Source organism: Anastrepha obliqua, chromosome 5 (assembly GCF_027943255.1).
Source record: "Anastrepha obliqua isolate idAnaObli1 chromosome 5, idAnaObli1_1.0, whole genome shotgun sequence".
NCBI lineage: Eukaryota > Metazoa > Arthropoda > Insecta > Diptera > Tephritidae > Anastrepha > Anastrepha obliqua.
This window is the reverse complement of record NC_072896.1, coordinates 40,459,400-40,472,817: the sequence shown is the minus strand read 5'-3', so window position 1 is coordinate 40,472,817 and position 13,418 is coordinate 40,459,400. Positions and strand designations below refer to the sequence as shown.

Below are 13,418 nucleotides of genomic sequence, written 5' to 3'. Positions count from 1 at the left end.
CTAGATGTCCGTAGTGAATAATTCTGAGACGGCATCTTTGACATTTTTCAAGTGGGCAGATGTACAATTTTACACGATAGCACAAAACATTAAGATTATTGAAACTTGTTGAGAAAATGGTCGATCTTTAAGAACAATATATCGCAAAGTTCGTAATTTTTTTGGTGGAAATAATCGTCCGAATGAGTAGACAATCCAATTGTTGGTGAAAAATTTCAAAAAAATTGTTCTATCGACCATGGAAAAAGGACTGGAAGACCAAAAACTGGACGTTCTGTTGAGAATATTGCTGCTGTAGCGCAAAGTGTTGCTGAACAACCTACACCCAACAACATCAATATCTCGACAATCGATTCTCAACAATTAGGATTTCATGAGTCACCATCAGTTTGGCGGTTTTTACCTGTGGACATGCCGATGGTGGACATATAAATGATGCAATTTTTCATATATAATTATTAAGAGTCGTATAAAAATAGTGAAATCTGAAAGAATCTAAATGTTTACTATTTTTTATATTAAAACAACATCTTGGCGCGCCTTCTTAGAGACCTTTTCATACACATATATGTAAAAAGTTAGTTTTATATACACAAATCTGATACTCAAGCAAGCGAAAATAAGTCTATTTCACAAGTAAAAACTGGTATTTGTATTATCTGAAGAAAAACTTGATTAAATATAGTTTCAGTGACAACATTTGACAAACTGAATACGTTTCCGCCGACAGTTGTTTCTACGTTACCGGAGCGACCCGGATTTACTATATATCCGGCCAAGGACTGTCGCTCCAGTAGCACTCTCCGTGCATGTGTGGGGAATGCTTTTGCTGCTACAACAACAAACTGAATATGTTTGCACAATAAATAATTTTATATCAGACGAGCTTAAGGTTAATTAATTTCATATGTACACATTTTATATTCGAGTTGTTTAAAAAATATAATTTTACCAAGGCAATATTCGCTTGTTCTTTGTACGTGAAAGGTTACTAAAGGCCTGGTTTTTGATTAAAGAAAGTTAAAAATAAGAAATTAATTTTATTACTTTACAAGACGAACTGGAATTATTTTAACTACATGAAGACACTGAGGGTAAAACTATTTTTAACAGAAGGCAGTAACAGTGATAACCGGCAGCACCGCAACCGAATTCTTACATATTTCAGATTCAACACTAAAAATTTGCAATTATCATATGCAACAGTAGTCTCATTTTTTTATTATTGCATCCACTTTTAGAGCTGAAATAAATTTCAAAATTCTGCGGCTGGTAACAATTCATTTCAGGAAATTAAAATTCTAGCAAACATACTTTTAGAAACTTAGAGCAAACGTATAAACGTAAAGTAAAGGTAAAGTAAGTAAAAAAGGTATGCAGTTAAGATTTTCATCAAGTCTCATAGTTAATACTCATACATATTGCTAGCTATAATTACTTCACTACATACAAATCTCTATTAATTCTTTTACAAATATTTGACTAATTTTATTTCAATGTCTATAGGTTAGTATAATTCCTGGCGTGTAAAAGGAATGTCACTTATTGTGCTCTCACAAAATAACTAGTTTTTTTGCATTTTCTTTAACCTATTTAATTTACGAGTACTTTTGCGTTACACTTATGAGCCTAATTAATCATACGACTTATATTCTTTAATAACACTTGTTTGAGCCTTGTATACTGAATAGAGAGTTTACTCAATTAGTCTTTATTTGACTTTGCTGATAAATAGTTAGCTGACCGCAAGCGCAATTTTCTTATCCATGCGCTTCAGCCACATAAGGACGAGTGTAATCAAAATAGACATATATTTTCGCAATATTACTTTGACTAATATTTGTATTTTTACCGTTTGCTTTGAAAGTGCAACAAAAAGTTGATCAGGTTACAGTATGCGATACTTAACAGTTTGATAAGTATTTTAAAAATTGTTTCGAAAAAAATATATTGCTTACGTAGCATTAATATTTTGCATACCACAATGTGTGTGCATTGTTTGCTTGAATTTTATTGTTAGGTGTAATATCGGTTTTTTCGTGTTAGTATGAGAAAGTTCAAAGCTGACAAAAAGAGTTATCACAGCTGCAATTTGTGTTTGGCTTGCAAAGCGAAGGAGTATGAAATGGAAAATTATTAATTTATATAGAGTATTCGAGAGCGTTAAAATAATGTTTTTAGAAAGTAGTAGCTAAAAATAGCATAAACATAGATATAAAGTATTGGTATACATTTCAATTTTCTAATTGATATTCTTAAAAGCCTTTATGTGTCTATTTTGTTCATGTTTGTTAATAAAAAATTGCTGGTATGTTTAACTACGATAGGCATGTGCGTAATTTGCATTTGAAGCAGTGTTATAAGTTTAAAGCTTACGTTTAACCGTTTAACTAGTTTACTTGCATTTTTTTGTCTACTCATTTACACTCATGCACTTCTATACTAAACCCATACACAGTAATTTTGTTTGCAGACGTTCTAAATGGCAGCAGGCGGAGGCGGCGCACTGTTGGATACCGCTGTGGAAGGTATATGTCAGTGCCATTTGGATTTTTGTGCATTTATGTCTGCGCGCAGATTTTGAGTAAAACAAATTCCGAGTATCTGTAAATAAACAAATTAAGTAAGCATCGGAAGTTTTTGTTTTTGTTTAAAGTGCACAAAAAATAAATGAAATGTTTTGGTAACTTAAACTAAAAAGAAATAATTAAAACAAACCTGTATAAAAATAAGTATAATAACGCTGGTTGAAATTATAATTAAATTACGTTCAATCCATTCTTCGCCTGCTTGTACACAGCCTTTTTCGTAAATGATTTTCGATATTTCAAACTTCTGGGACAAAATGAAGAGAAGAAATAATTACTGGGGTAATAAATAACGTAGCATTTTTTTTAAATCATAATTTACATATATGTATGTACATAATTAGAGCAGAAATTAAAAATGTTTGAAGTAAAAAAAAAACAACTTGTGAAACATATGAATGCATTGAACTATTCAGACAACAGGACCTGGATTATTAGTATACAAATGCAGGAAGACGCCACACTGATTAGGTGCGCTTCCAGCCAATCTTCGCCAGCTCGCAAGCAGCCACGCTCATAAATATGTCGCTCAACCGGCTTAAGCCGACCACCCGCAGTATTAATGTTGTTTCAGTATTTTTCACGTTAAAGTCAGTTAACCCAAATTTTCCCCCATTTTTTAGTAAGCAGCAAATATAAAGTATTGGTCAAAGAATAGTTAGATATTAGCAAATCATTATTGAGAATAATGTTTTCTTACATATCCCTCCTTGCGCACATCATAGCCGCACTGCTTGTTCTTAATTATCTCTGTCGGCCGGCGACGGCAGCATGAAAATGGCACACCACATGCCTCCCGACTGCCTATCGCGCTTGATGAACAATTGAAATAGTTATTGCTATCCCAGTCTTTAGGACCATCGATGCCACAACACTGCAACCAATCCTCTTGTATCCAGTCGATGAGATTTTGCTGATCTGGGTCTTCGCGATAGTGAATGATGAAGGCACGCAATCCTTCGGTTGCTTGATCTTTTATCTACGTGACAACGTTTTTAGCTTCTAGAAAAGTAAATAAATAATTGCGTCAACATTAACTTACCCAGCCTTTGTCCTTTAGCACGAAAGTCAATATGCCCAGACTGATTTCGAACATCAACAGCAAAGATAGAAACAGTGCATACTATTTGAAAAAAAAAAAACGATTCATGAGCACATCACGCATGGATTTGTTTATGCAGTAAAGGAGTGTTAAAAATAAGTTAAAATAAAATTACGGTAAATGGTAAAATGTATATACACTTATGCTCACATAACTACAATATTCCTTACAAATTTCCTTAATTTTTTATACAAAAAATAGTTCGCTGAATAAAATTTAACTTTATGAATAAGAGTTCCAAGACTTGTACAAAATTTAGCGAATTTCCGAGTTATTATAAAAATTTTCAATTATTTACTCAGAATTTTTAGAAAATATCTGGCTATGTGATTTTATAGGCAATTCAATTTCTGTGGAAATTTTAAAGTTGCTCCAAAATTGAGTGAAATTTAGACAATTTTTTCATACGATGTTAGGCTTCTTCTTACTTATAAAAGACTTCCGAGCATGGGCTTTATATTTTTAAAATTTGTTAAATTTTTGTGAATTTTGTGCAAAGTTTGAATCGCCTGTCACTAGTAATCCGCAATGGAGTAAACTTCAAACCTGTCAGCATACTGCCAGCGGGATGCCTCCTGATTTCTCCCCTGCAATCCCTACACAATGAGACCTCCATGCTCCCGGTCACGGAGCGCAGTAAAATGCTCAGCAAGCAATTTCTGCTAAGATGTTACAGCAGGAATCACTTCTACAGACACTTGTTAGAGCCTGAGCCACCTCCCAGGCGAGTCAGAAGGCATCCCTTTCACAACACCGACGAGATACAGGACCAAACACGACTGTAACTACTGGAGCGGACAGTATGTAGACAGACATTAAACGAAATTCATCGGGAGACTTTGACTACCTTCCCAAACTCCCGGCCCTTGAATGCCGTTAACGGAGTCCAACCACCACTCATTGTGGGGGAAGAGTTTCAGCTGTCTCGTTAAACCCGCGTAACTTTGGCTCAATTACAGTCTGCATATTGCAGCAGTTTAAACTCCTACTTATCCAGAATTTATCCCGACATACTCAGTGTATGTCCGGCATATGAAAGTACCCCGTACGATACTAACCACCTATTCACATGCCCTCTCAAACTCTCTCCGCTAAAACCCATCTTCCTATGAACCCAACCTGTCGAAACAGCTTATTTCCTCGGCCTATCGTTAGATAGGTTAGACGATGACGATCGGTGACTACACCGCACTGGCAGGGCCTAGTGAACTGCTACAACAACAATACAACCATTTGCTGTTCAGAGATGGCCTAACTAAACCTCAAAATTTTGGATCCCATCAAGCCACACGGCAATTCAGAAACTCGTGGACAAACGCCTAAAAAGTATGATTATTTTTACGTCTTTCGGCGTCACTGGGCATTTCTTCTTCTGTGTATTGGCTATTGTATGAAAAAACGTAGACGTACAGAGGAAATTGCCTTAATTTGTATTACTATTTTTTTATGTTTACTGACATTAGCTATGCAATGGTAATTGTCACTGTAGCCAAACGAATTGTGCGTAACTACCATTCGGTTACCCGAGGCTCGAAACCTACTCTGGACATGAAACATGAAATGGTAAAAAAGGTTTTTCTCAAAGCGGCCGCTCCCAGCAGGCAAAAGCAAGCATTGAGTGTTTCTTTCATGAAAAAACTTCTCATAAAAACCATCTGCAATTCGAAGACGGCGTAAAACTATAGATTTTCCATTTTTAGAACAACTTAGAACTTATTTCTTACAAATCTTTCACCTCATTATGCAATATATATCATTTTTTTACTGAAAATTAGTGTATATAATGTATATAATATTTTTAATTTTTCTTTGGGCTACTAATAGTTTTATAACAACAAAATTTCATTTTCTGATTTTAAACTCTTACCAGTGACAATAGGCAGGTGTTTTCTCGTAGCGCACCCACGCTTCCAGTAAAGCCAATGATAAATGTTATAGTGCCTGTGCAAATAAGCACAAAGGCAGGATCTAGCGCTATAAATGTTAGTTTGGCCAAATTACTAAACATATCTTTTTCGTTCCATGCCCAAATACCTACGGCCAGTACACACAATCCAGCAGTCTGCAATAGTCAACATAAAATCACATAGATTAATTCAAGTACATATGTATGTGGCTTAACTAAACGACTCACCCAAACAACTACGTTGCTGCTGAAGAGCAAATATTTCAGACAACAGCTGATCTCACTGGTCTCACTGCGATATTTGCGTACGGAATGCATTTTAGATACTTTTTAAATTTGGAACTATATATCTAATTGTATATATTTATTGTTCCCAAAAAATTTGCTTTCAAAGCGCACAATACGCTTTCACTAGGCTTACGCCTTGACCGCGTCTTCCCTACAAATTGTGTTCGTTGGCCTTCACTTTTTTCTGGATTTTGTTCTAGATTTTTTTTATGTATAAAAGCATTCTACATGATATCTTTACATCGGTATATTTTCTTCTAATTGTCATAAACACAGGAGTATAAAAATATTACTAATATTTCCCTTGTAAGATTTTTTCTTGTCAGATGAGAATTTTGCTGATTGGCACGAAAGTCAGAACATAGATAAATAACAAACAACAGTGGTGGCGAAAATATCGTAGCATTAATATATAGGCCTGTTTTCCAAATTGTTTTCAGGCAAAAATTTCATATTTTTCGTATTCAATTTGTTTGGCATGTTAAAGGCCATTTTAGTTTTTTTTTCATTGGCAAATCGCTTCTACACCCTGTTCTGAAAAGTAGTAGTAGCAGTAATTATAACTTTCCTGATTCAGTTTTGCCAACTTATAGTATGGGTACTCACACCAATCTGCGGTTTGGCGGCTTTTTAGTCGGCAGAACCAACGATGATATGTTACAAATTTGGGGTATCTGAAACGAAATTGTAAGAATAGCTTTTACAAGTTGTTGTTACTTCTAGTGGAATTTGTGGATACATAACAATTTTTTTTAAAATAGGAGATTTACAATTTACTTATATTCTTCTTTCAACATTGTGATTCTCCCTCAATTACTCAAGTAAAAACTAAACATAATTACGAAATCCGTAGAGTCGCATCATTTCATCTCACGGTGTACAGAATGTAGACAGTGGCTCTTCTCAAAACCGTTACTTTATTTCTAGCGATTTTGATAACCCATGCGAGAAAGTAATAGAAACTGCCAAACACATTTTCTTGTCCCGACGTCATCGGCAACAAAACGGAGAAACTGATGCATTTACATGGTCGACCATAATGGTCCTTCTTACCTTTACTTCTGACCCTCGAGGGTTTTATCTAAGTAGGTGACCAAAGAACCACATGACAGTGAATTCTAAAAAACAAGAAGCCTTAGGAAGTACCCCGTGTGAACTTAAGGGTAATCGCCAAGGGGAGGTATCCGACACGACCTCGGCTCTGTGCACAGCAGCCGGGCAAATTTAGAGAATATTGGAAACATTTCTGCGAATTACAGAAAATATTACCGAAAAATCCAATTTACCAAATTACATCCTAAAAACAAACGGCGACTTTACCTTTCCATGCAACGAAACGCCAGTCGTATTGATGGGACTGCACTGGAAAACCTGTTTGGTATGTCTGAATGACGTCATTATTATGGATAAAAGTCTTAGTGACTATCTGGAAAAGGTCCTTCAGCACATTGCCTCCACGGAATTACGATTGAGTCGGAAGAAGTGAGCATTGTTCAAAGCAGAAGTCACGTGTCTTGGATATAAGGGGACCACCGAAGGGGTCAAGGCAGACGAAGAGAAAATAAAGGCAGTAAGAGATTGGCTACAACCAAGAAATGTGCACGAAGTACTAAGTTTCCTAGGGCTATGCACATATTACCGTCGTTTTGTTCCAGTATTTGCAAATATTGCTTGAAGTCTCCACAATCTCACTAGGAAGAGCTACACTTTTGTGTGGCACAAAGAACAAGAGGACGCGTTCCAGCAGCTGAAAAAGCCTCTTTGTACAGCGAATATGTTAGCGTATTCGGTCACGGGAGAAAGTTTAATTTAAAATCAGAAATCATAAAATCACATATTTACCAAGCCACTCACTGAATAACTTCTCCTCCTTTTATTTTTTTTCTTCGCAGAACTTACGTTACCGGTTTTCAAAATTGCGCAAAATGAAGTAGAGTTTTTGAAAGGCGCTAAATTCTGTATTCTGATATCAATGTGTAGTATTAAGAATGATTGTGAAGAAGATTAAGCTTTCCAAACTCACCGTGTCGTAAGAGTTCATCAACAAACAAACAAAAGGAAGGGAATTACTTGTTTGTGAAGAAGAAGAGTAGGCGAAAGCAACAAAAACAACCAAAAACAAGAAAGTATACACACATACACATTCTTTCTAGACACGGCATCTTTCGCATAAAAACACACACAGCACTTCGTTTGCATTAGTTTGTTTAGTTTTAATCTCACAAATCACATTAGTATCAAGCTATTCATAGAATTTTTACAAACATGTATTTTCGGATACTTTTGTTTGTTTTGTATTGGAAAGGAACCTGACGTCGGACTTATGGAAATCGCGAAAAATAAAATAACTGGTTTGGGAAGACGCCCCCTCCTGTACTGAATTCGCCTTGGTTGTATGGCTCTATTGTGAGGGTTCTGGTTTGTTTGGTTGCTTATTTTCCGTGCTAAACTATTGTGAATGCGTTTCACAACGAAGAAGATTTTTGTGCTGTGAAATTTTGGAGTGGATTGCTTTATACGAAAAAATTGCAATTTTCGTGATAAGTTGCTGAAATGTCTGACAACGAGGATGATTTTATGTGCGAGGATGATGAGGATTACGGATTGGTAAGCTCTGAAACAATTTAACGCGAACATCTTAATAACACGTAGCGCAATACGGCTTGATTATAAACCGGCAAACTCTTCTTCTGTAGGAATATTCGGAAGATAGTAATTCTGAGCCCGATGTGGATCTAGAAAATCAATATTACAATAGCAAAGCCTTGAAGGAAGATAATCCGAATGGTGCCCTGGCTTCGTTTCAAAAGGTGCTTGATTTGGAGGGAGGTGAAAAGGGTGAATGGGGCTTCAAAGCGCTCAAACAGATGATCAAAATAAACTTTAAATTGGTAAATTTACTTTCCTTTCAATGCAATCTTAGTAAGCATTTAGGTGCTAACAAAACTGCATTTATAGAATAACTATAATGAGATGATGGAGCGATACAAGCTGCTATTGACTTATATTAAAAGTGCTGTAACACGAAATCATTCGGAGAAGTCGATCAATTCCATTTTGGATTATATTTCCACATCCAAAAATGTAAGTTATATAACAAATATATTAATATACATATATATGTTTTTAATATCTTTAAACATTTGGGTAGATGGAAATTTTGCAAAAGTTTTACGAAACTACATTGGATGCATTGAAGGATGCTAAAAATGATCGTCTCTGGTTCAAAACCAATACCAAATTAGGCAAACTCTACTTTGATCTTGGCGACTTCATAAAATTACAAAAGATACTTAAGCAACTACATCAATCCTGTCAAACAGATGACGGTGAGGATGATCTAAAGAAGGGCACGCAATTGCTGGAAATATATGCGTTAGAGATTCAAATGTATACAGTGCAAAAGAATAACAAAAAGCTAAAGGCATTATATGAACAATCCTTGCATATTAAGTCCGCTATACCACATCCACTTATTATGGGTGTAATTCGTGAGTGTGGCGGAAAAATGCATTTGCGAGAAGGTGAATTCGAAAAGGCGCATACCGACTTTTTCGAAGCATTCAAGAATTATGATGAATCAGGATCTCCGCGACGAACGACATGTTTAAAGTATTTAGTTTTGGCTAATATGTAAGTTATAAATTATTTGCGTACATTTTTTCTAGCCAAATTTTATATAATTATTGCAGAGAAAGTCATGACAAATCAAAGTCGATTTTTTCTGCAATAATCCTCATAAACACAAAATCTCTATTACAACTCATTCTCAAAAACATTACAGTTTTGGTGCTAATTTTGTATATTTTCCTACATCATCAATTTTATTTTGTCAGGAAGCACCTCATCTGTCATACAGCTTATGAATAAAATGAAAATGCTGTTGCAATTTATTGTAACTTGTGAATATTATTGCCGCGTTTTCTGACTTTTTTATGTATGCCATTTATAATTTTACTATAATCTACTTTTAGGTTAATGAAATCCGGTATAAATCCTTTCGATTCACAAGAAGCTAAACCATATAAACAAGATCCTGAAATTGTTGCCATGACAAAGCTGGTTATTTCGTATCAAAATAACGACATTACAGAATTTGAGTCTATACTAAAAACCAATCACAAAAACATTATGGATGATCCGTTTATACGTGAACATATTGAAGATTTGCTTCGCAATATACGCACACAGGTGCTAATAAAACTCATACGACCTTATAAAAATATTAGAATACCATTTATAGCTACAAAATTGAAAATTGAGGCCGTTGAAGTTGAAAGTCTGCTGGTATCGTGCATATTAGACAAGTAAGTAATGCATATTTTTAGATGGTTTGAATATTTGTGAAATCTTTTTGTATACAGCACAATCCAAGGACGCATAGATCAAATGAATCAAATTCTTCAACTTGATAAAGAAAACAGCAATGCAGCACGCTACAATGCGGTGGACGGCTGGGCGAATCAAATATCATCTTTACATCAGGCTGTAGTTAACAAAATGGCATAAGAGATGATCGTGTAGAGTTGTGTTATGCGGGTTCAAAACATGCTTGCTACAATAAAAGCGTTCGATTTGAATTAATTGTTTTGATTAATAATTATGTATTTGCTTTTAAACCGCGTCATAGTAAATAGTTATTTCATGCACTTCTACTAGGCAGCAGCTGTGCCCTTATACATGCCTCACACTTAGCTTTATTATTATATTCAAAATTTGTCAACAAAAAGAATTTCCTAAAAATGCATCAAACACCTGAACTTAAATCGGTTATACATTCAGTTAATATAAATTTGTATGATCCAAAGTTCGATGAGTGTCATTGTTTGGTTTAATTTAGTAAAAGTAACATTAAATATAATTCTTCCACTTTCGATAAAATTTTATAAAAAAATAGCCTTTTTTGTTTACTTTTATATATCAATTTATTACAATTTTAATTTACATCATCAATTTCTTCGAATTAAACTTTTTAAGGTTAATATTTATTTATTTGCTGGAACTTAAACATACGCGAATTTTATAAATAAAGTAGCCGAAAAGACACATTGGATATAAAAACAAGATGCCGCCAAAGGCGACACAGGATGAGTAAAAAGGGTGTCCGCCCCAATTAAGAAGTCTATATATATACGGCCTACCAATGCTGTAAGAAAAATAGAGGCATAGTTTTATAAGTATTTTAATTAGCAAGTAATTTACTTACACATTTTCGCCGCCCATCAGAAAGTAGACTATTGAAAAAAGTATATACAGCATGACAACAAATACCGGATAGATCAAATGCGAAACGCGTGTAGGGAATACGACCACAATCTGGTCTAAAATCATCATTATTGAAGTAATTGCGTGTGAATTGATGTTGTGAAAGAAAGTAATGCAAGTATTACTATCGGGGCCAACATAAAAGCGCCGATAAATTTTTAGGATTTCATTTCGATGTATTCCCTCAGGTATTTGACACTTCGCAAATGGATATATTAAGATCCAGTAGATAAATGACAGTCCAGTTGCACATGCAAACGCCGAAATGTGCAGGGCCCAGTACAATTTCACCATCCATAGCGGGCAGGCTAAAACCGAAAAAACAATTGTGTAAATTAATATAAAAGACCATTTCATTGTTTTATTGTTAAATAGGAATACTAGAAGCTGCTTTCATATTTCATACGTGCTTTAGGTGCTGTGAAACAATATATTGATACCAATATGGCACTATAGATGGACACCAGTGTACAGAGCAAAAATCCCCAATTTGTAAAATAAATAAACCATTTGCCCTCGAAGAAGAACTGTTCCAAGCTAAGCCCCATTGTGACAGCGAACCAGGCTGCAAAGCACCAGCGATATATCAGGAATATTTTGGAACACTCGCCTTTTTGCCACTGCGAAGTAAAAGAGGGAAATACATACATGCAAATGGGTTAAGAATGCAATGTGCTTAAGTATCCATTATGCGCACACTTGTGATTTGAAAAAATCGTTTACGGGCTCATGTAACAGGCTGAATCTGGAATTTTGGAATAGCTTCGCACATGGGTAGCAACAGCTGCAGCACTGACCCCTAGTCTGCAAACATTTAAATATGAGCTATGGGGGTATGAACTAATTATGGACCATGGACCAACCTCGCTTCTTTGGACTTGATTTTCCATTGGCGCTAGCTTTATTTATGCCTTGACAATTCGTAAAGAAATGCCTTCCAATTTTTGCACAACTTTTCTTTCCGTTTTTCCCAAAGTTACATGTGAAAAATTTTGCATAGATATAAAGAGAACAATTTCAAAATAAATATAAATAGAATTAAAATCTGAAGTCAAATAGAATACAAACAAATTAACGTAAGGTCCACAGGAATGCTTTATACGTGCTCTGGAAGGTGCTTTAGTTCAATAATTTGTATTTTCTAACTTTTCGCTTAAGTTTGTTTGTTCCAAAAATAACACATCTGAAATGGAAATTCATAAAATCAGGCGGGTATAATTGTGAGTGAGTTTGTGGGAATACAGTGAAAGCTCGCTAATCAGTATAAATTATTGGACTGGTGAATGGGCCTGCAAGAATTTAAATGCACCATTTTATAGAAAAAATATAAAATCAAAGTTCATTTAAGGGGTTATATACAGTTAGAATTTTCAAAAACTCGACTTTTTTAATTTTATTTTCTTAATGTACATATATTTAAGATTACACACTGAAAATTTAATATCGGCCAGGTGAATATTTTTGCAGCTACACGCAAATTTGAAAAGGCGTTCCCACGACAGTCGGTTCTACGTAACCGGAACGACCCGGATTTATATCCGGCCAATGACTGTCACTTCAACAACATTACTCGTATATGCACGGGGAATGTTTATGCTGCTACAACAACAACAATTACTTGAAAGTGCTTTTCAAACTTTAAACGCGTTTTTCTCAAAACGGTGTTTTCAAAGTCGGTGACCAACATTACTCGTAAACGGCTAAACCGATTAGTCTCAAATTTTAATGAGCTTCTTAAATATATTTTTTAGTGATTAATAGAAGATCTTTTTCTCACCGATAAATTTTTGTTTTATAAACAATTTAAGCCCGAAATTTTGGTCAAAAATCGATTTTTTTTTTAAATAAATTAATATTTTTACTAATACTAAGTTTTAAAATATAGTTAAAAGGTAACATAATGTGTGTACAAATTTTTAGATAATAAATTTAAAAGTTTTCTTGGAAAAAATTCTGGCAAATTCGCTTTTTTTTTGCCTTCTAATTGTATATAACCTGTTAAAGCAAACGTAAGACTGGCCTTTAGCTAAAAAAATAACGAAAACAGTGATCTGTTATCAAAGCGGTTCAAGCGGTTAGTTTATGTCAAAAAGTAAATTTTTGTTTAAATGCCTATTTTTAATTAATATCCCTTACACCTTTTTCCTTTTTGTTTCCATTTCCATTTTTTATTTAAATCTTTTGGCTTAATTCCGCAATTAAAACGGTTTAACAATATCATCCTCAAAATATTAGGTCTGTTTATGAAGCAGGGGGCCGCCGTAGCCGA

At 34.7% G+C, this 13,418-nt stretch overlaps 3 protein-coding genes across 7 annotated transcripts; 1 reads left to right on the top strand and 2 right to left on the bottom strand.

The window, feature by feature from the left end:
* Positions 1 to 1,959: 1,959 nt before the first annotated feature.
* LOC129247066 (tetraspanin-5) lies at positions 1,960 to 6,226 on the bottom strand. 3 transcript variants are annotated; one of them, XM_054885962.1, is made up of 7 exons: positions 5,825 to 6,226; positions 5,558 to 5,752; positions 3,631 to 3,711; positions 3,289 to 3,567; positions 3,015 to 3,125; positions 2,719 to 2,835; positions 1,960 to 2,604 (listed from the first exon to the last, which is right to left on the bottom strand). In XM_054885962.1, the coding sequence occupies exons 1-7, from the start codon at positions 5,912 to 5,914 to the stop codon at positions 2,536 to 2,538; spliced, it is 942 nt and encodes a 313-aa protein (XP_054741937.1). In that variant the 5' UTR covers positions 5,915 to 6,226; the 3' UTR covers positions 1,960 to 2,535. The 3 variants fall into 3 exon arrangements, with proteins under 3 accessions (XP_054741937.1, XP_054741935.1, XP_054741936.1); XM_054885960.1 differs by lacking the exon at positions 3,015 to 3,125; XM_054885961.1 differs by lacking the exon at positions 3,015 to 3,125 and having other exon boundaries at positions 2,719 to 2,832.
* A 2,098-nt stretch (positions 6,227 to 8,324) lies between these two features.
* On the top strand, positions 8,325 to 10,464 carry LOC129247065 (COP9 signalosome complex subunit 2). The gene is made up of 6 exons (XM_054885959.1): positions 8,325 to 8,491; positions 8,581 to 8,775; positions 8,843 to 8,968; positions 9,036 to 9,517; positions 9,859 to 10,191; positions 10,249 to 10,464. Exons 1-6 carry the CDS (start codon positions 8,438 to 8,440, stop codon positions 10,391 to 10,393), a joined length of 1,335 nt encoding a protein of 444 aa, XP_054741934.1. The 5' UTR covers positions 8,325 to 8,437; the 3' UTR covers positions 10,394 to 10,464.
* Positions 10,465 to 10,833: 369 nt separating this feature from the next.
* On the bottom strand, positions 10,834 to 12,265 carry LOC129247848 (protein rolling stone-like). 3 transcript variants are annotated; one of them, XM_054887198.1, is made up of 6 exons: positions 12,218 to 12,265; positions 12,013 to 12,106; positions 11,849 to 11,953; positions 11,556 to 11,769; positions 11,091 to 11,457; positions 10,834 to 11,030 (listed from the first exon to the last, which is right to left on the bottom strand). In XM_054887198.1, the coding sequence occupies exons 2-6, from the start codon at positions 12,037 to 12,039 to the stop codon at positions 10,874 to 10,876; spliced, it is 870 nt and encodes a 289-aa protein (XP_054743173.1). In that variant the 5' UTR covers positions 12,040 to 12,106; positions 12,218 to 12,265; the 3' UTR covers positions 10,834 to 10,873. The 3 variants fall into 3 exon arrangements, with proteins under 3 accessions (XP_054743173.1, XP_054743174.1, XP_054743172.1); XM_054887199.1 differs by having other exon boundaries at positions 12,214 to 12,232; XM_054887197.1 differs by lacking the exon at positions 12,218 to 12,265 and having other exon boundaries at positions 12,013 to 12,202.
* Positions 12,266 to 13,418: the final 1,153 nt, after the last annotated feature.